Source organism: Rhea americana, unplaced genomic scaffold (assembly GCF_003343005.1).
Source record: "Rhea americana isolate MKP2758 unplaced genomic scaffold, rheAme1 scaffold_72, whole genome shotgun sequence".
In the NCBI taxonomy this organism is placed as follows: Eukaryota; Metazoa; Chordata; class Aves; order Rheiformes; family Rheidae; genus Rhea; species Rhea americana.
Genome location: NW_028186890.1, coordinates 131,228 through 150,413, shown reverse-complemented (window position 1 = coordinate 150,413; position 19,186 = coordinate 131,228). Strand labels below are relative to the sequence as shown.

Below are 19,186 nucleotides of genomic sequence, written 5' to 3'. Positions count from 1 at the left end.
TTTAAAACACTCCCAGTGTCTCTTTATGAGAAGCATTAACCTGGCCAGCAGGACAGTTTAGGGAAGGAGTACAGCATGCATGAGGCAACGTAGAATTGAAAGCAGGGGCAGTACAGGATTGAAAGTGTTGGCAGCACATTGCAAACTGAAGTATTTTCTCTGAAATTCTCCTTCTGTATAGCCTGCAAAAAGCTGAGGTCTCTGGAACAGGTTGAATGCGGCTTACTAGAGCAGTCGCCTGTGGTGCAGGTGGGAGCAGCAGCAGCGCATGTGCTCACAGGATGTGGACTAGGTCGCAGAGATGTCCTTATGTCCCCAGCACCTTGGCACTAGAATGGAGAGGACCGGAAAAGTGGTTTGTGCTGTCAGAGCTGAATTCCTTCCCTGTCTTCCTTTCCTCAGAGCTCTGCTTACAAGTCACAGCCTGATAAAGCAGTAGCACTGACTGTGCAGAGGTGACTGATTCAAGTGCCAGAAGGGGTTAAATTAATAAAAAATCAGCTGCAAAGCCTATATCCCCTTTGGGAAAGGCCACTGCATGCCTGGCCAAAGGAAGAAACCACCTAGCCTGCTGGGCTGCCTGTTCTGGAAGCAGATGTTAGGCCCATGAGCTGTGCCACCCATCCTGTGCCAAGCGTGGAGTCCAGTGTTTAGCATGAGTGACTGGGAGCAATTCATAGGAGACGTCAGATGAGAAGGATGAGTGGCCAGATGRGGAGGCACCAGGAACTCCTAGGGATTAAACATATGTTGAATCTGGTTAGATGAAAGCCTGCTATTGAATTTCAATAACACTTTATTCTCTGTACCCCAAGCTAGTGATCTTTCACCTAACATAGGGGCTTTCACCTTTTGTAGTACTGTCCCATACTGCTTGACTGGCGCTTCCCCTCATTCCCTTGACATTCTCTTCTACAGGATCATGAGACAAAGCTGGGGTGAGGACAAAGCTGAATGCTCACTGGCTTAAAACTAGTGACTACAAAATATCAGTCTGTATAGGCTCTTTGCTTCTTCTTCACTTCTTCAGTGGTATTTTAAGTTAGAGGGACACAGTACAACTGCCACATAGATACTCCTTTTCAGGAAGTAATGCAGTACTTTTCAGGAAGGAATTGCTGTCCTTAGTTATGAAAGAGACCTGGAAGATTTTCGTTGCCCAGCTAGATAAGAATTTCTGTTACAACATCAAATGAAACCTCCAGAGAAGTTCGTWTGTGACTCCTATGTATTTCTTCTCTTTTGCCATTTTGCTATAAGAAACTCAAAGATTGTGCCTCAGGTGAAGTCTTTGCAAAGAAAACTGCTAATTCTGAGATCTGTCATTCTAGAGAGTATGTTTTAAATATAGTAGTTCAGAACCTTAATGTAGGGCCTCAGGGAGTGGTTGCTCCCAGGTGGAAAACTCAGTGGTTGGTGGAAAGATTCCTGTTCCTGTCATGTGGAAGGTATTTACTGTGGAAAGACAAAGATGAATGARTCTTTGATGAATGAATTTGAATGATGTCTTCTGTAACAAAGATGTTTGCAAAGTTTAAGCAATGAATATCAGGCAATGTGTTGAGGATTACGTTTTTGTTAGAAGGATTTGAAGCAGGGCATCAGATCCAGAATTCCTCAGATGTTTGAGTTATTCAGATCTTAAATTGGGTTTAAGTTTTGTGATATGGCCTCCTTTCTGTCTGCTAAGACCTACATTTAGTTTTGAAAGTAATCTATCTTAAGATTATTTATTTATCCTTCTGAGGGTAAAATAATGTTCTGCTCCCTTGTTAAAACTGGCACAAAAATACATGTGTTACTGTACAATGGAATTTGCTCATATTAAACAGATCTATTACAAATTCTGATACTCCTTTGTGTTAATATGTCCAAGTTGATTCATACTACTGCTGAATCTACTGCTGGATTTGTGTTATGCCAGAACATCCTCAGATAGTGCAGGGCTGGCATGATCGCAGTGGTCCTCAGAGGCAGAACAGCTCACAAAGTTTGGAATGACATATGTCCAAGAACCCCCCCCCCCMARAAAAAAAATTAAAAGGAAAAAAAAAAACAAGTCTGGGTCAGGAGCTGAACTCTAGGATGAACGGCAGGGGTAAGGTAGGTAAATACTAAACTTTAATTTAGCCTAAGACCTGAACACTAGTGGAGCTTGCTATAAATTAGTTTTTCTTCATAAACCTTTCTTACTACCTGAGCATAGCTAAAGCAAAATGATAAGGGAAAGCGATGAATGCAGAGCAAATAATTTTCTCTGGATGGGCAATTATCTCAGTTGTCTCAAGCAAGTAGAGAAGAGCTGAAGGCTTCTTGACATGCATTAAGCCCTTTATGGTATATTTCTAACTTTTAACCAGAATATTTAATTTACCCCAAGRCACAACTACCATTAAGAAAAATCAGTAAGAACTCATCCTATGAAAGACCATGAATGTTCTTGTTTTTCTTTTGTAGCTTGTTCTTCATCTCCATGTCTTCATGATGGAACGTGCATTCTAGACAAAAGTGGAGGCTACAAATGTGCCTGTTTGGCTGGCTACACAGGGAATCGCTGTGAAAACTGTGAGTACAGGCACTGTGTGTATGGTCTGCCTCCAGTGTTGTCACTGATTCAGGCTGTTAAGTATTAGGAGCATCGTCTATTTGTAGGTTAGGTCAATCACAGTTCCAGAGAATGCACTTAGATTCTCGTGGCATTTTTACAGACACAGTGCTTGCAGTTTATGAAGGTTGCCACTGAAGAACTCTGGGGCTTTATATCTATGTACAAAAAGGTAAAACAGGAATTGGAGCTGGGAAACAGCACACAGGAAATCTTACAACTAGCTAGCCTTATCAGGAAAGGGATATACCTCTCTGCTATTTTCCGTTGTGTGGATCAGCCCTTCTCTTCTAACAGCACATACCTCAGCTGAGCCCTGTGTTTGATGCTTTAGCCAGAGTTAGTCTTAGGAAGTTTGTCTTCTCTCACAGCCAGCTGAAAGCTAGAGTGTTGGCACTCATTAATGACAGAGATTGAGGTCAGGAGAAACAAAAAAAGGTAGATTCTCTCCTAACCTGCTTTGGTCCTCACTGTATGTGTAGTCATACAGCTGTTTTTGTCCTGCCAAATCTGTTGTAAAATAGCTGGATTCAAGTGAGATCAAACCGATTGACTGTCCTAGCAATTCAATCCTTCATGCTTGAGCAACTGTCTTCATCTAACAGAGCTTGAAAGAGCAAGGAGGAATAAGAAGTGCACAATGTATGCTACAATAAAGGCTTTATCATCTCTACTAGCTGAAAGGAACAGTGTGCAATATTTATAGTCACTGAGCTAGACCTCCAGCTGACCCTGCAAGATTTCAGTGATACTGGTGAAGTCCAGCTGGGATCATATTTGGCCAAGACAGAAAGCATGGCTTACTGTGGCATTGCTGTGGCTGTAAGGCACGTAATGCCCTGTCTGCCTCCAGAGTTTTCARTTCTGAGTGAGTGTATACAATATATACCAACTGTCACCAGTTCAGAATCTCTGCCCCTGTTGTGARATCCTCAGGAATGGATTTTTCTCCTGGAATTACTTTTACTTCATCAGAGAGTTAAATCATAGTGATGTGATTCTTCCTTACATTGCTAATTGTATTACTGTGGGATAAAAGACCTCTAGATTTCTACAGATCCAGAACTAGGTGATAAGACTTGACTTTTTCTCCCAACAGACCAGAGGAGAGGAGGTTGTTGTACATTTTCTATAAGCCTGAAACAGCTTGGATTCAATCCATCTTTGCCATATTGCACAGATTCCTGATGTGTTTTCTCTATGGAAGGAAGGGGTTGCTGAAAATTGAGGGTTCCTGACCTCAGGGTTAACATGACTGGCTCTTTTGCTAACAGCATCTTTATTCAGTGTAGTTGTTTAACAGGTTGTTTAGGGAGTGGAAACTCCCAAGCCTTTTGCAACTACTCAGTGAAACTGATGTTTCTGTCTTRAGGAGAGAATTAAAAGAAGAGAAAATAAAATATTCCTATGTGATTCAGAACAAACCTAAATTTCAGATTAATTAAATTTCCAGCAAACTTAACATCCTAGTTTTGACAGGCTCCACACTACAGTCAAGGAAGAAATGAAGCTTGCCTTCTTCTGCTACTTTTCTTTTGTAAAATTCCAGTATAGAAAATTCAAAACATGCAACACACAAAGSAAATAATGGAGGATGTAGTGAAAAATAATAGGGTGAGACTTCTGCCTTAGTATAAATGAAGAAAGCTGTATTTAGTAACGGAACAGAGAGAGAAGATACTTAAAAATATATTCAGTAAGAGTTTTAATTTGACAGGAATCCTTTACTTTGATTTTTGAAAGAACAGTGCAGGTGAATAAAATACTTTATGATGTTTAGGGTTTTATGCTAGCCTTTTGTTTATGTTAGAAATTTTATCTTTCAGCATCTAAATTGCTGCCTTTCTCTCTCCCTTATAGAAAGCTTGATATTTTTTTTTCTTTCGTATGAGTAGCAAAGTGTTGCCTTCAGTGTTGCCAATACATACCCTAAGTATTTTCCAGGAGAGTGTTTGGGGGGAAAAAAGGCAGAAAATTAAAGTTTGATTTATTTTTTAAGAGCAAAAGGARGAACTTGAAAAATATCTGTGGCTGGAATTCTTTGAGAATTAGTCATGTAGTTTCCTGAACAGAATTCCAATTTAAATGTTAGAGGGAGATCACGTCATACTCTGAAGCTTTCTCTCTGTCAGGTCTTGCAGCAACAGTGTTGTCTTTCCTGTGACTTGGTGGGGAGAGCCAAAGGAAATAACTTAATTTCTCTGTAAGACATTTGCAAAATAGTTGCTTTTGGAATATTGAATATGGCTGTGTATACTATGAGGCTGATTTTTTCAAGCTGATTTTTTTGGAGCAAGTCAGGTGCAATTCCATTAAAGTCAATGAATTTATGTTGGTTAAAAATAGGTATCAGAGAGAAGAAAATTAGAACCCTTTAAAGTTAAATGGATATAAAAGATTTGAGGAGGTGCAACAGAAGGTGCTCAGAGAGACACAACGGCTTTGGTTAGAGAGATCAAAAGGATGTATTTTGGAAGAGTGGAGATGGTAGGATTGTCTCAGTGAGGAAYAAGTTGAGGCCAAATAAAACAAATTCAGCTATAGACACTCAGGACAGAATCAGAAAACTTTGTCCCTCACCATCCCAGTGCAGCTGTGTCTTTTTKTCTGTTGCCAAAACTAGTTTTAACAATGTTGAACTGTGGGAATCACAGTGGGAATTATGGAAATCATCATAATGGGATAAACTTCAAGGAAGCTATCTTTTCCTCAGTTAAACTAAATTCTGTCTCTTTAACAGAATGATCAACATTGGTCAAGCTGCTTTGCTGGAGTAATATTCAATACTAATTGCTCTGTCCATTGCAATTTGCACTATTAAAAATGATCAAAGGCACAGATTGCTTATAACTAGTGCTCTCTTTTCTCTTCTGCTATGGCAGCCAAGAAATTGCCTTTTTGTTTACAATTTGAGGGGCTAATACAGTGATTTAAAGACTTCAATAGCATGAAGTGARATGCAGGCATGTGTCTTTTTAACAGCTGTTAATATTTAAGTCAGTTATGCTTAAAGGTGGGAACTGCTAAATCTAGATATGTCTGATTTTACTCTAGTGATTGTTTTAAAAGATTTTTCTGTATGAAATCATAAAACAATTGTTAACCAACAGAGTGAGATTTTCCCTTCTTTCTTCTCTTGTAAAATACAATAAAGACAAATCCCAYAGATCAGTAACAAATACCTTCTTACATATAAGCATGCTTTGTTATGATGATACAGTAAGCAGAGAAACCGAATTCCTCATTAAAGTAATTTGATTTCATTCTGATCTGAATGGATTTGCAGTATACCTGCACGCGCCTTCCAGTGAGCCGTGTTGGCCTGACTGAGACCAGACTCAGGCTTTTCTGTGTGACCTTTGTGGATTTCAATGCAAATAGTCCTACAAGCAGAGCGTAAGAAATAAGAAAAATCAGATCGTCTTGTTCTCTCATCCAGCAATATCCTCAAACAGCAGCTTCCTCAAACGTTACGTGTTAGAGAARGAGTAATGAGCTGATGAGGGGCCTGATCCTGGTGCTCGGCATGCTGAACTGCATCCGCTTGAATGTCAGACTGTTTCAGCCTGTTAATAATCAGAATGTTATGTTACAGCATGGCAACTGCTTGTTGTTCATCTCAATCTCAGAAAGGTCTTTTCTGAAGTCCCGGTGCTGAGTTTGCCTGCTGGAGAAGCAGCTGGAGCAAGACGGTGCTCCTGGTGCCCCATGGCAAACCCTCACCCTGAGATCATGCTCCTCTGGGACGGGCTGTTCTCACTCAGGAGTCCTCCCAGGGCCTGCTGGCCCCAGAGTGAAGGACCTTGACCTCCTCCTGCCCTGAAATTTCCTGTTACCTTTATTTCAAACAAAGCTGGGCAAACTAGAGTTCCTACGCTAATAAGGAGATCTCGTGCTGAATGGAGAATTCAGGGCTCGGATCTGATTTCCATTTTCATTCTCTTTCTCACTCCTGTATGCCAAGAAAAAACAGTTTATTCTGCATCCTAATGAAGGGACTAATCCAGCTGAGCTGTGTAGACTAACTCCTTGCTGTAGCCTTTGATGTTGTTGGTGCTGGCCTCACCATGTTCTAGAAAGCCTCTGAAAATAGTATCCGGGCTCTTCTCCACTGCCTGCCCCATATGGCTGTGACTGGGGCTGGGTCTTAGGGATGCCCTCCCCCTTAACTGACTGACTGATGTTTAGATAGGGAGAAAGCATTAACATTCCCCCACACTCTGCCTTGTTCCTGCTATAGGAGGAGTGAGCCCAACTGTCAGTGCTTGGCATGGGTTAGACGGTTTTAACCTCAGCTGAGTCTAGGACTAGGCACAGGGCAGCGGTTCTGGACATAAAAAAAAAATTCACCTGGGCATGTAATGCAGAACCTTCAAAGGGAGTGCTTGATCTTTTTTCTTCTTTAAAAAAAAGGATTATCACTAATAGATTTCAAGGAGTGCCATTATCCCGCAGTCTATAGTCGCTGGTATGTGCTGTGCCGTTTGCAGCATGTGTCAAGGCGGCGTGTTTGCTACAGGGTTACAACTGGCAAGCTGAGGTGTAACAAAATGCCCCTGACCCCAGCCTCTCTCACCACTCTGACCTGGAATTCAGTCTTATTATGGAAAATGGTCTGAAAAAGGATACAACTCTTGCGCTTCCTACTCTTAGCTCTGCCTTCTTTTTTTTCCCTGTGCAAAAGAACTTATTACAGCCTTTTTAAAACCACAGAGTTCTTCCTGAACTGTGAAAAGTTGGCTTTTTTGGTGGGTATGTCAAGGAGGTGAGATCACTGTCACATTTCTACTGCCCTCCCTACAGGATTGCCTGTTTAACATGGGAAATAAGAACCCAATTCCCACTGCCAAAATACCCACATACTTGGAGCTGCTAAGAAGTGAAGGCTGGTAAAGGCCTTTTTTCAATATCACAGTACAAAGTTCCCCTTCCTTGAGACCTATGCACCAGCAAAAGCCTTTAACTGGGATGAGACAGTTCTCAGGTTTTGCGGATCCGTTAGAGGTTACATGCTAAAGCTTAAACCATCATCACTCTCTAGCCTGTCATATGACCATGCTATAGCATGAGCACAGGCAAGATGCACTCAGGGGCTGCTTGTTCTCCAAAACCTTTCTAGAAATCGCTCTTAGAGGAAACATAGCATAGTTGCTTGTGTCTTGAGCACTATTACTCAGTTAAGCTGCTCTTTATGGGCTGGGCTGTTGAGGAGGACAAATAGTTATAGATAGGTTGAGATAATCCTGCAGTGAAGTCATGGCCAATGCAATTGTACAGGAAGCTTTATTGGCCCATATGTCTCTGCAGAGCTACCTAAGATAATAGTACTGCAGGCCTCAAGAGATGTGTTTAAAAAGTCACCTTCAGCATTTAGTTCTTGTGGGATAATTATACTTACTTGTTCTCCTGAGCTGATGAGAAAACTGTGATGTTGCCTAGGCATTGGTAGTGCATTATGTATGTTGCCCCATAATACAATATATTTCTTTCCAGGAGAATCATGTGTTTAAGAGGAAAGACCATGAATAGCTCTTAGTTCCTGAATTCAAATGATGGTAAAGATTTCTGCTCCCAGTTTTCTGTTCAGTACCTTTCTTGGAGGTTTCTCCCTTGGTTAGAAGGATGCCATAGCTATTTATATAGCGCTGCTGAACCACCAAACATTATGTCTGGTGTTTTAAGTTAAATCCAATACTAGTTTTGGGTTATCTTAATTCACAGAGCTATCGATTAAAGCTGTTCAGCATCTGCTACACAAACAGCCAAGATGTCCCTATAGGAGGGCAGAAGCAGCTAGGAGAAGGATGAGGTTGATGGCTGAGGATGGAAATTGCTATCTGAGTTTCTTCTGAAGGAATCACTAAACCACTGCTGCTTGAGCATCAGACTGCAGAAAACTGGTCCCTAGGACTGATGTTTCCTTCTGCTCTGTCAGTACAACTGTTGGATTGGGCTAGAATACCATTTAGCAGTGGATTAATCTCGTAATGTTTCTATAGTGATTTGAAACTGCAGTGTTGCTTATACAAGGCTGACAGAGAGCACAACACCTTTATTGTTTACTCTTATCCCTTTGTTGGTTTTCTCAATGTCTGTTAACTAGCCAGATTTTTAGTTCCTCAGAAAAGAAAAATACCTGGTAAAAAATGTGGTGTTCTGCTCAGAGCACAGCCTTGGGTATTGCTATCATCTAAATCAGATGTTGTCTTTCCCTTAATATAATCTATCCAAGAATGGGCCTGTCCTAGGAAAGGAGATGTATTTCTAAAGCACATTAAATTAATTCACAGGAAATCTCCACTTTCTCCTCCCCAAAATAAACCTGGGCATTTTCTTCCATCTGGTAATATGTCTGAGAAATAAAACCATCCATGGGATTCTCCCTGGTATGACTTGCCATGTGGAAAGAAGAATCAGTGACAATTCAGCTCAAGCTATATTCCAGGTGTCCCCTCCCACACTGAATAGGACAAAAAGAGTTTTCCCCATCATTTCATCACTGAATCCTGAGGCTAAGTCCTCCCTACAAGGCTGTTCTAGTTTGTGGCACAAGTCAGCTCTTCAGTGCAGCATAACTGCGTGGCAGACCACAAGTAAGAGTCAGCGTCACTGACACACTTTGGGGTCAGTGTGACCCTGTGCAAAGGCTACAGGCTAAGGAGGGCTGATGTGCAGTTACAAGCTGCTGAGGGAGATGTTTCCTGCCTCCTAGCTGAGAAGGAGGAGGTATATCTTGTGATTTCTTTGGAGCTGGAAGAAATAAGATAAAGGTAGAGTAGATTATTGATTTGAGGTGTCTGCCTCTACCTAATACTTGTGCTCTCTTAAGACTGCTGATACATGGTTCATAGCTTTTCAGGTACAAGTGTACAGACTGCAGGTTCTTGTAATGCTTTGTGATAGCCTTAAAACTACTTGGAAAGCTTTCTGGAACAACCATTATGCTTAAATGCTGACAGCCTTCCCCTGTATTTTTTCCAAAGTTCCTCCTTGAGGGTTTTGCACTCACACATCTCTGAGGAAAGGTACCTCACACACTTCCCTTTGTTTTGCTGGTGGGTCAGGATTTCACTGTCTTGCACACTGTCTTGCAGCTGATACAAAACACTACCAAGGCAGAATGGCCCCAGGCGGTAGGAATGATGACACAAATGATCAAGCAGCATCCCAATTGCTCTTTCTTATGGCTCCCATACTCCTCTTTGATTTCTTCAAGAGCTAAGCAACTGCTTTTCACAGCCAACAAAATTGCTCTGCCACTTCCTTAGTACTCTCCTGTTTTTTAGTTCCCTTCATTTTCCTTTTCCCTATACTCTCATTTTAGCACTTGGTAATTTTGATCTCTTCTTCTTAAACAGGCAATACCAAATCTTTGTTTCTATCTCAAATCCAGCTTAGAAGACTGCAAAAGGCTGAGTAAACCATTCTGTCAGCTACACTAGAGTGACTCTATACCATTAAATAATGTTTTCCTGTTACATTTAATGCATGTTCACAAACATGGTCTCAAAGCAACATGCCTTTCTTTAGAGTGTCTCTCTAATCTGGCATTGTCTAGGCTGGTCTCTGCTTTGCTGAAAAGCTGACATCTCCAAAATGAAACACCTCAAAGTGCTTTACTCTCCTTTGTAATTTGGCACAATAATGAGCATATCAGCTTCTCTGTTGCCCTACAGTCTTCCCCCTGAGCAGATGTAATGGTCTTCTCTACAGTCTGACACTGTAATGTTTTTCAAGGAGAACTTGTTCTAAATATTAGTTCTTGCTGCTGATAGAGAAAGTGAATGGTGAAGATTGTTGGGATTTTACTTAGCCAAATGTCCCATGCACAAACAGGTCCAGTTGTATAATTAAATAGGCCATCCAAATACCGGAAAGATTGTATCCAGAGACACAGCTTTCTAAGGACTAAGAACAATGCTGATAAAGATCAAGTGGCTAATTGTAGGCAACAACCTCCAAATTGCCTCCGGATGAATAAATCACAGTGGGTGATCCAAGCATATTTTCACATGGATACTGTCTCATTCACAGAAGCAGGGAGCTGGAAAACATCAGGGGTGAATTCCAATTGGCTGGAAAGGAATGAAAAGATTTTGGTTTCAGTAGGGATTACATCATAGTTTTGTGTAATTATTCCTAGCTGGTGGAACCACTGCAAAAGCAAAGAGGCTCAGAAAGCAGAACTGGAAAGCTACTATCTGTAGTGCTTTGGGTTAGCTGATCAACTGCTGTTGTTATGATTTCCTTTGACATTTCCAAGATTAATGTGAAGACTGGCAAAGTTCAACAATGAGAAGAGCTTTTGAGCTTCCAGAACTCTTTCAGAGGAATAAATTAAGGCCAGAAATCTATGTGGTGAATTGTCTGTTCAGCATTTCTACATGAAATGTGGCTGGAGCTGGACATAGAGATGGGAGAACGTGTCCTGGAATATCCTGAGGGGCACACTGGAGGGGGGAAATCCAGGTCCTTTGAAACAGGTGAATGAGGGCAGAGAGTTGATTGAAAATCCTCACTTACTGGCAACCTGAATGGAAGCCACTGAAACTCCTGCAGCACTTTTGAGGAATAATACTCTTGGGACTTCTCCAGGGCTTGCATTTGATACAAAAGGTTCTCAAAGACATGTAGTCACTTGTTCGCTCTTTTAGCAACTGAAATCACCATGGTGTAGGCACGCACTTTTGTGGAGCTGCCTGTGTCTTAGCCTTGCCTGTCACAGTGCCTGTGGTGTGATAGAGATTGGCTTTATCTCTGAGGCCCTGTGTGAAGCTTCACCTGCTCAGCTGCATCTTGGTGACAGGCCTGGCACAGGCAGAGCAGTTCAGCGTGGGTGTGCAGCTGTAGCTGTTCAGAGTCCTCCTGTTCTTGGAGGTTGAAGAGTACTTCTTATTCCAGAAACTGTCATCACTATGAACAGCTCTCTATCACAGTAGTTTCATTGTCTTTTCCTGTACAGGATATGCTTTAGTTTTTGCACTTATTTTTTCCGTGCTTTGAAAAAATCATTTTTAGTCCAAGTTTTTAACATTCTTGGTTTTCTTTGTTCATCCTCTTCTAATTTCTGGTTGTAAAAATTGTAATCACACTCTTTTTTCACCTAAAACCCAGAGTCTGCCAGTCCAAAAAGTAAAATTCTGAAGTGCAACCAAGAAGAAAAGCAAGCAAGCTAGACATCACCAGGCCCTCTCAGGCATGGACCATGCACATGGACGTAGACTGCCTCCTCCAAAGTGGTTCAGCTCCCAGTGGGCTGTTCCTGCTGCAAAGAAGAATGACTACATGTTGCAAAGCTGAAGCCATCTAGCTTTGCTTACTGACCGTCATTCATATCCAGGTCTTGCCAGGGTCTGAATAAGGATGGCTAGCCTTGGTGTCAGTGTGTGGATTCCTAGTCAGCGGGACTGTCCAGAATAGGAAGGTTGGGTACTTCAGGAAGGTGATAGCAAGAAGGTTAATGTACTTACGGTACCATGCTTGGAGTGATTGCTACTCTTTATTAACAAATGCTTGAGCTAAGAGTTGATCTTGAGAGCAGCTTCCTGGGATGCCAGGCTCTTTCCTAAACCTAACTGTGGTCACCATCCTGTAGTGAGCTCCTTGTAGGAACAAAGCCTATGCTGAACTCATCACAAGCTCAAGGTGACTGTCAGCGGTGTAATGGGGAGGAGGACATTCCCACCACAACTGACACAGCTTGTTCTATTAGGTGCTAGACAAAGCAGGTTTCTCATGTTTCAGCTGCTGGGAGGGACACTGCCTTAGGATCATCAATCACCCCAGCATGACACTTACCTTCCCTGGAACCCTGAGACCCCTGCCTGCTCTCTACTTCCTGACACGGCGCCTCATTTACCCCGTGTGGCTGAGAGCGGACTTATGATGTGCCCACAGTCCTGGCATGGTGAGAGGTTTGAAAGATTCTAAGCAGAGAGGAGCCTCGCTAGCACACAGGGACTCCTAAAGCATCAATATGGAGTTGGAGCTTCTCCCTGGTCATAAGAGCTGATGCATCAAAGTCTGACAGGCTCAGAGAGTGGGTACTGCCTTGTGCCGAGGAGAGGGCAGAGCCACAATGCCTCCGGATGGCAGATGATGGTGGGCTGTTTCATCAGATCCTTTACCATGGTCGTATATTTGCTTGAAAGCCCTGCTTAGTGCTTAAGGGAAGTGATAACTCTGGAGCACTTTCAGCCATGCCCTCCAGAAATCCCTCACTTCATTCCCTCCTTGAGGACAGAGCCGTTCCAAAAACATTTTGACAGCGAATGTCCTTATGCTTTTGGCTAAAGTTAGTCTCTGTGGGTTTATGTGTTAGGCATTGACTGTCTCTGGGCAGCTATGCCAAGCTGCAGTGGGATTATGTCTCAGGGGAGCCATCTGAGTCCTCCCCCACATCAGTTCTGTTCTGCCAGCAAACCTGGTGAGAATCTGGAGCGTCCTCACCCTGAGGATGCACACTGGGGAAAGGGGGATAAGTGTGGGAATAAATGGTGTCAGAGATTTTCATGGACTCACAGGGCTCGTGGGGCAAGATGATTGGAGAGTAAGCTGTGCTAGGAGTGAAGCTGAATTCTGAAAAGCTTTTGACTATGGGGCTTTGGAAAGGGCATTGTGATACCCACCAGTAAGTGCCAAGTTGTTCACAGTTGGTTCCTCCCTTAGCTCCTGTGTTTTGCGTTCGGGGACACTGAACTATCTCCTCCCATATGGCTTTATCACCTTAGTACAAAATGCTGTTGCTGTGAATGTTGTGTAGGATTCCATGGTGGTATAATTATTTGCAGCTGGTTTCTGAGCAAAGTAAGTGTAAACTTACTTACTAAGAATATCAGGAGATAGCAGCTCTGTTCGAACCTCTGCCAATGACTCCCTGCCTGGCTTCAGGTAAATCACTTACATGTCTCAATGCTGAAGCTTTCCCAGCAGTAAAATGCAGATAGAGACTCATTTAATAAGGACCTTGGAAATACGGCGATTATAAACTTTAAGAGCTGTTGTAGAATGATATTCAGGTAGTCACCTAATCAGCTATGCCCTTGAAACAAAAGTTAAACCAAGAAAAAGAATTTGATCAACTAAGAGACTTAGAGGCCAGAAGTCAAACCTGATGGGATTTACCACTGTTGACTGTAGCAGGGTTGGCAACAGGCAGCGATTGCAAGTATCACTGAGCTGCATGAAGTGTGGGCAGCTACTGCTGCCTGGGAGTTTTCCATTAGAATGGTTTCTTAGTGGTAAATTCATTTTTCAGAAGATTTGATGTTTCTGCTGGAAATGCATTTTCTTTAATTTGTTTTCTTAATCAGGAAAAAGAATCACTTCCACTTCTACAGAATCTGCCTGTCACACTCCCTCTAGCAGCAGCGTCTTGAAGCTGTGATTCCTGGGGCTTCCAGGTTTGCTGGCTCCAGAGCACCTTGCCAAGCAGACTGCCGTGGAGCCAGGAGTCCCAAAAGCTCTGGATCCAAATCTCTGGCACCAAGGTTCCCTGAACAGCCTTGCTCTGGCTCCGGGGCTGCTGTGGCTTTCAGCAGCATGTTGGGTCATGGTACCATTTCTGTGAAAAAAAGCATATTGTTTAGGCTTTCTTCTGACAAAATGTCTGGATGCGGCTAGGTGACAATGTTTCAGACTTCTGTTTCTAAGGATATTCATTTAAATTTCTATCAAATCTCAGTCAAGCTCTCTCTGACATATGAGAGCAGTTTTGACTAGGATGTTGGCATCCTGGGTCCCAGAGTGAGCCTGCAGCTCTCTCTCACTGCAGAACCCGTATAGTAGGAGCCGTAACAGCAGAAGCTTTTCTACTCCCCTGCTCCTTACTAAGTGCAGTTTCTGTGGCCATTTTCAGTGTTTGGCCTCCAGTGAGCCTGCCAGCGTGCCTTATGTGAAAGCAATATTACAAGTGGATAGAAAAATTTTCCCCAAAGCCACTAGATAGACAAATGTGCTATATACATTAGCACAGGTCAGCCTGAAAGCTAAGCTCTGACTTGGGACTATGCAACAAAATCAATTTTTTTAGCAGCAGCAGCAGCATTAAAAAATCCTGCAAGCTAATTAAGAACAAATAAAAATACAATTACAAGCTCTTGCACCTAACATTTCAGGGGAACAAAATGGAAATGCAAATGTTGCCTTAGTACCACCAGTGAGAAATGAGATTTATTTCAGGCATGCAATATATTATTGAACAGGATATGCAGAATTTAGAGCTTATGTATGATATGTGTGAGGGGGTATATATTATTTAACAAGGAAGTGGATGAGAGGAAGACAGCAGAAAAAAAATGGTATTCATTTAATGAAGGGACCCTGGGACAAGAGCAAATGATAATTCCATCAGGCAGGATTTGAAGGACATTGAAGAAAGAAAAGTGCAGCTCAGGAGATCATCTAATTTATCTCACTGGTGATAAAATGAGCATGAAAACTGTTTCTAAATGGCAGATAATTCAGATCTGAGGAATGTCTCCTACACATAATTGAAAAAGGAGAGGAATCTGCACTGTTTTATTAATAATGGAACATTTTTCTTAAAAATTCAGGAACTTACTGTTCCTCTATTTCAGTTTTTCTCTCATTGCAGAAAGTTATATGTGAAATGAGGAGCCATTTTTATGTTTCATATGGGACAGAAATATTTTTTCGTTTTCCAAGGCAGGCAGGTATGAGGCAAGAAGAGTAATAAGTTTTATTGGGAATCTGTGAGTTTGTATAACAGACACTTGAGGCAGCTCTGTTTTTTCTTATTCTCTCTCTAATAAAAGGGCTGTCACAACTCAGCGTTTCTGCTAGAGGTGCCTGTAGCCACCTAGTTTTATGCCTTCATCCTTTCCTCTCTTATGAACTGTACAGAGCTGTATCAGGTCAATACTTGGCTCAGACACTAAAGTGATAAGGGTTACCTACATGCCTATATACATTAATTATGCAGCTTCCCAGGAACAACATTATGTAGCAAAATACAGAAAAATTAAAACTGGAAAAAAATTGCTTAGCTCACATGGGACTAACTAGTACAGGCCCATTCTCTCTAAAATGTGTTCCAGTGTTTTTTTGAGTTGCGTTTGTGGTTTTCAAATGCGAAGGCTTATATTTTTTCCCCTTACATTCTTCTTTGCACTTCAAATATTTGTCAAGGACACTTTTCCAGACCTTTTCAGTAAGAATTCTTCCATTTTTAATTTTAACCTGTCTGGACATTCCTCTTTGTCTTTCTTTAAATATTTTTCTGTATCCTTCCTGTTTTTAGCTTTCATATTACTGTACTTTTTGGCCTTTGCTTAGTCTGGCTGGGCATTCTTAGCTCTTAGCCTTTCCTCAAGCTCATATTTCTCTATCATTAGTTTTACATTTTGCTGAATTCTCTTCAGTTTTTCTATAGCTTTCTAGATACAAAGTCCCCAGAGTCAATGCAGACTTTATAGGTGTGGTGACACCCATAGCATGAGTAATGGGCTCAAACCTTATGGTTTGCAGCGAGTCTTACTGACTTTATGGTACATTTCACAGATATTATTCAGATAATTTTGTTTGAAGCTGTCTGCCTTGTTGCTTGCTTCTGCCTCTGTCTAACTTGCAAAGTGCACTGAGAGGAAAGGTTAGGTATTAACCTTATGAAAAGCTGGGCAGTGACTGTTGTTCAGAGGACATTACACTGACACTAGAGCAAGGCTTATCAGGCCTTTAAGTAGGATAAGACCTATAGATTTCAGTTCCTTCTTTAATCACTGCTGAGTCAGTGAGAAAGTCCTCCTTATCAAGACAGATTTTTCTACTTTCTCCTCTCTTGTTTTGCTATTGACAAGTAATGCTATGGCCAAACACAGCACAAACTGCAAGCATTTAAGACACTTTTAAGGTAGGAAGCTAGAGTTGCAGGCAGGGCGGCAGGAATCACTAATTTAATGTGGAACAGAGCAATCTCAGCAGTGGCCCAGGAACGGTGGGTTGGACCAGGCACAGGTGTAACTGGGGGCTGATATCAGGTGCAATGGCAATGGCTGGTTGTGGTGGGGGCCAGGGGAGGGATGGCAGATGTGAGCTGTAGGAGCAGGACTGATATTCAGAGATATTCAGTAGATCCATGATCAGGCCATTTCTGCTTAAGCAAGTGAATCTGACATAATAGCAAATCACTAACAGAGCTTAGAAACTGAAGAGAATTGGGTCAGCTCAGGTGGTTGAATTGTATGGCTAGTTTGTGTAACTAAAGTGTAAGGGCAGAGTTAGGTATGAATGGCAGGTACAAAATGTACCTTTTTTTTCTTTCTTTTTGACTTTTGAGAAATGTCTGTTGGAGAGCTGGGTATAGTCTTACATCAGGGAAGATGTTGAAAGATTTCAATAAAATGTCTCAAACAAAGAAGGCTGCCCTAAAACACTTTGGAATATACTGTACAACCTGAAAGATGTGAGAATCTGTCAAAGTCATAGGCTTGATGAGAAGCCATCCACAAAAAATAATAAAAAAGAAGGGGGGGGGGAATTGGATGAGGCACACAAGGGGCTAGGATTCTCTTCACAATAAGCATTCAAAACTTCATAGCATGTAGTGTTCGCAAGTGAAGGGAAGGGGTGCAGAAGAGCTTCCTGAAACACAATAGGTAAAAGGGATAAAAGGCAAGTCAGACTGAAGGAAGAACAGTTACAGAGTAACTCAAACTCAAAGCAGTAGAGGAATGTACTGGAGTAACTTTATGTGACTTTCAGGCTCGATAATATAGGTGAAAATGGATAGCTCAGCGGTGGTAGTGAGATCCAGGGAACGCCTCAAGATTCAAAACTGTTTTAATTTGTTAAGAGAAAAAATGAACTTACAAAATGATCCAAAGACAAGATAAAGTGAGTAGCTGCCCCTCCAAAAGCAGAGTTTAGAGAACAGGGTACACCATGAGGGAAGAACCTGTGTTACAAGAGAACGGACAACCAGCAGATAGAGGCRCAGGTAATAGAAAGGACATGTCTATTAATAATACTTAACTATTTTGCAACAAGAGAAACCCCACAGTGGCTCTGGGACATAAGTGGATATGAGCTAATGCTCATAACATCCGTGTGAGCACGGGACGTTCTCATCTGGTAGTTACAGCACGCGAAGTAAGTTACCCATGGCCGTAGTAGTGCAGCTTTGATGAGATCTCGTGATCTCTGCTCCAGTCCATTGTTCCATTGCCAAATGAATCTGTGCACAACATGCTGAATTTACCTGGTAAATCAAAACAGAGTGGTTCCAGCTAGGTTGCACTGGCACAGGGAATCTAAAGAGATTCCCTTCAGTGAAAATCAAAAAGATGAGAAACTACAGATCTTAAGTATTTAGGAGATTGGACTAGATCAAATGCTTATAGTTTATGGGAAGAGAGTAAGTGTAGCTAGGTGAAGATTTTCCCAGGATGGACCTAGAACACAAAAGCACCAAAACATTCGTACTGCAGAGCTGGACCACAGCAATACAGAAAACCTGTATTTAGGGGAAAAAGAAAGACTCTGAATGGTACACAGATGTTTCTAATCTTTTTCTTTTTTTCATTTGACAAGTTGAGTATGACTCACACTGAAAGAGAGAAATAGAAATGAAATAAATGGATATTCAAAGAAAGATATGAAGGAAATGACTGAGAATGCAGAGATCATGACTGGGGAGAAGTGTTTTGAGAATTTAGAACACTTTGAAAATCTATGCTCCCATTATTTCCTTTTCATTTGTGTATGTGTGTATATACATATTTATATATGTACATGTATGGGTATGTTTCACATGAAAAAACATCACATTCTAGGAATTAATCTTATTGAATTTTTATCATTATTCTTTTGCTGATGCAGAATGCTTGCAGCCAAGAGAAAATGTTCAGCTCCCATAACTGAATGTGTTTTGATTTGTAGTAGTAAGTCTGGGCCCCTCTCTAATTCTCAAATGTCAGATAGTTTTCCTTTGCAAGGCTTGTGCTTACTAGTGCACAAGTGATTCTGCCAACTCATTGTCTGATGTCTGTAGTAATCTGCAAAATGAGAGGAATTTCTGTGGACTCTTGTTCTTCTGAATGCTTCTACTTTAGGCCTGTTACTCACTCAAGAATCTCTTCCTTATGCGAATAATTGGATGGTCCACATTCTGTATAAATAGATGCATTCATGTGTGCTCTGAGTAAGGATTGCAGGGCTGGGGCTTTAGAAAGGTTTTTCTTCTGGTAATGAAAGGATCAAAATTTGGCTGTAGGTTAGTAAGCAACTTTCTTTGTGAGTCCAGATCCATTATCTGCAAGGCAAAAGAGAAAAAGAAGTCACATTAGGAAAGCATAAAGCAGAGATGATCTCTGTAATACTCATCTGTCTTTGACAGAGTAGCACAGCTCCCAAGCGGCAAAACATATGCGTAGATAAATCTCTCACTGAGAGATGCAGTTGTCCATACGAAACTTTGCTCTGAGTGACCTGGAGAAGGTGAGTATGGCATGCGTGTTCTCTGGGACACAGAACACAGAAAGTAGGACATCAGATTAAATTGTCAGATGGAAGGCTAAAAACAAAGGAGGCAATGTATTTTTTGCACAACACTTAGTGTATGGA

The 19,186-nt window shown here is 41.6% G+C and overlaps 1 protein-coding gene across 3 annotated transcripts in view; it reads left to right on the top strand.

The window, feature by feature from the left end:
• PAMR1 (peptidase domain containing associated with muscle regeneration 1) overlaps positions 1-19,186 on the top strand; it is a 56,387-nt gene that overhangs the window by 25,283 nt on the left and 11,918 nt on the right. For all 3 annotated transcript variants that reach the window (XM_085321878.1, XM_085321877.1, XM_085321879.1), the window contains exon 6: positions 2,458-2,565. In XM_085321878.1, coding sequence (XP_085178004.1) covers positions 2,458-2,565 — 108 coding nt within the window. The remainder of the gene's footprint in view (positions 1-2,457; positions 2,566-19,186) is intronic.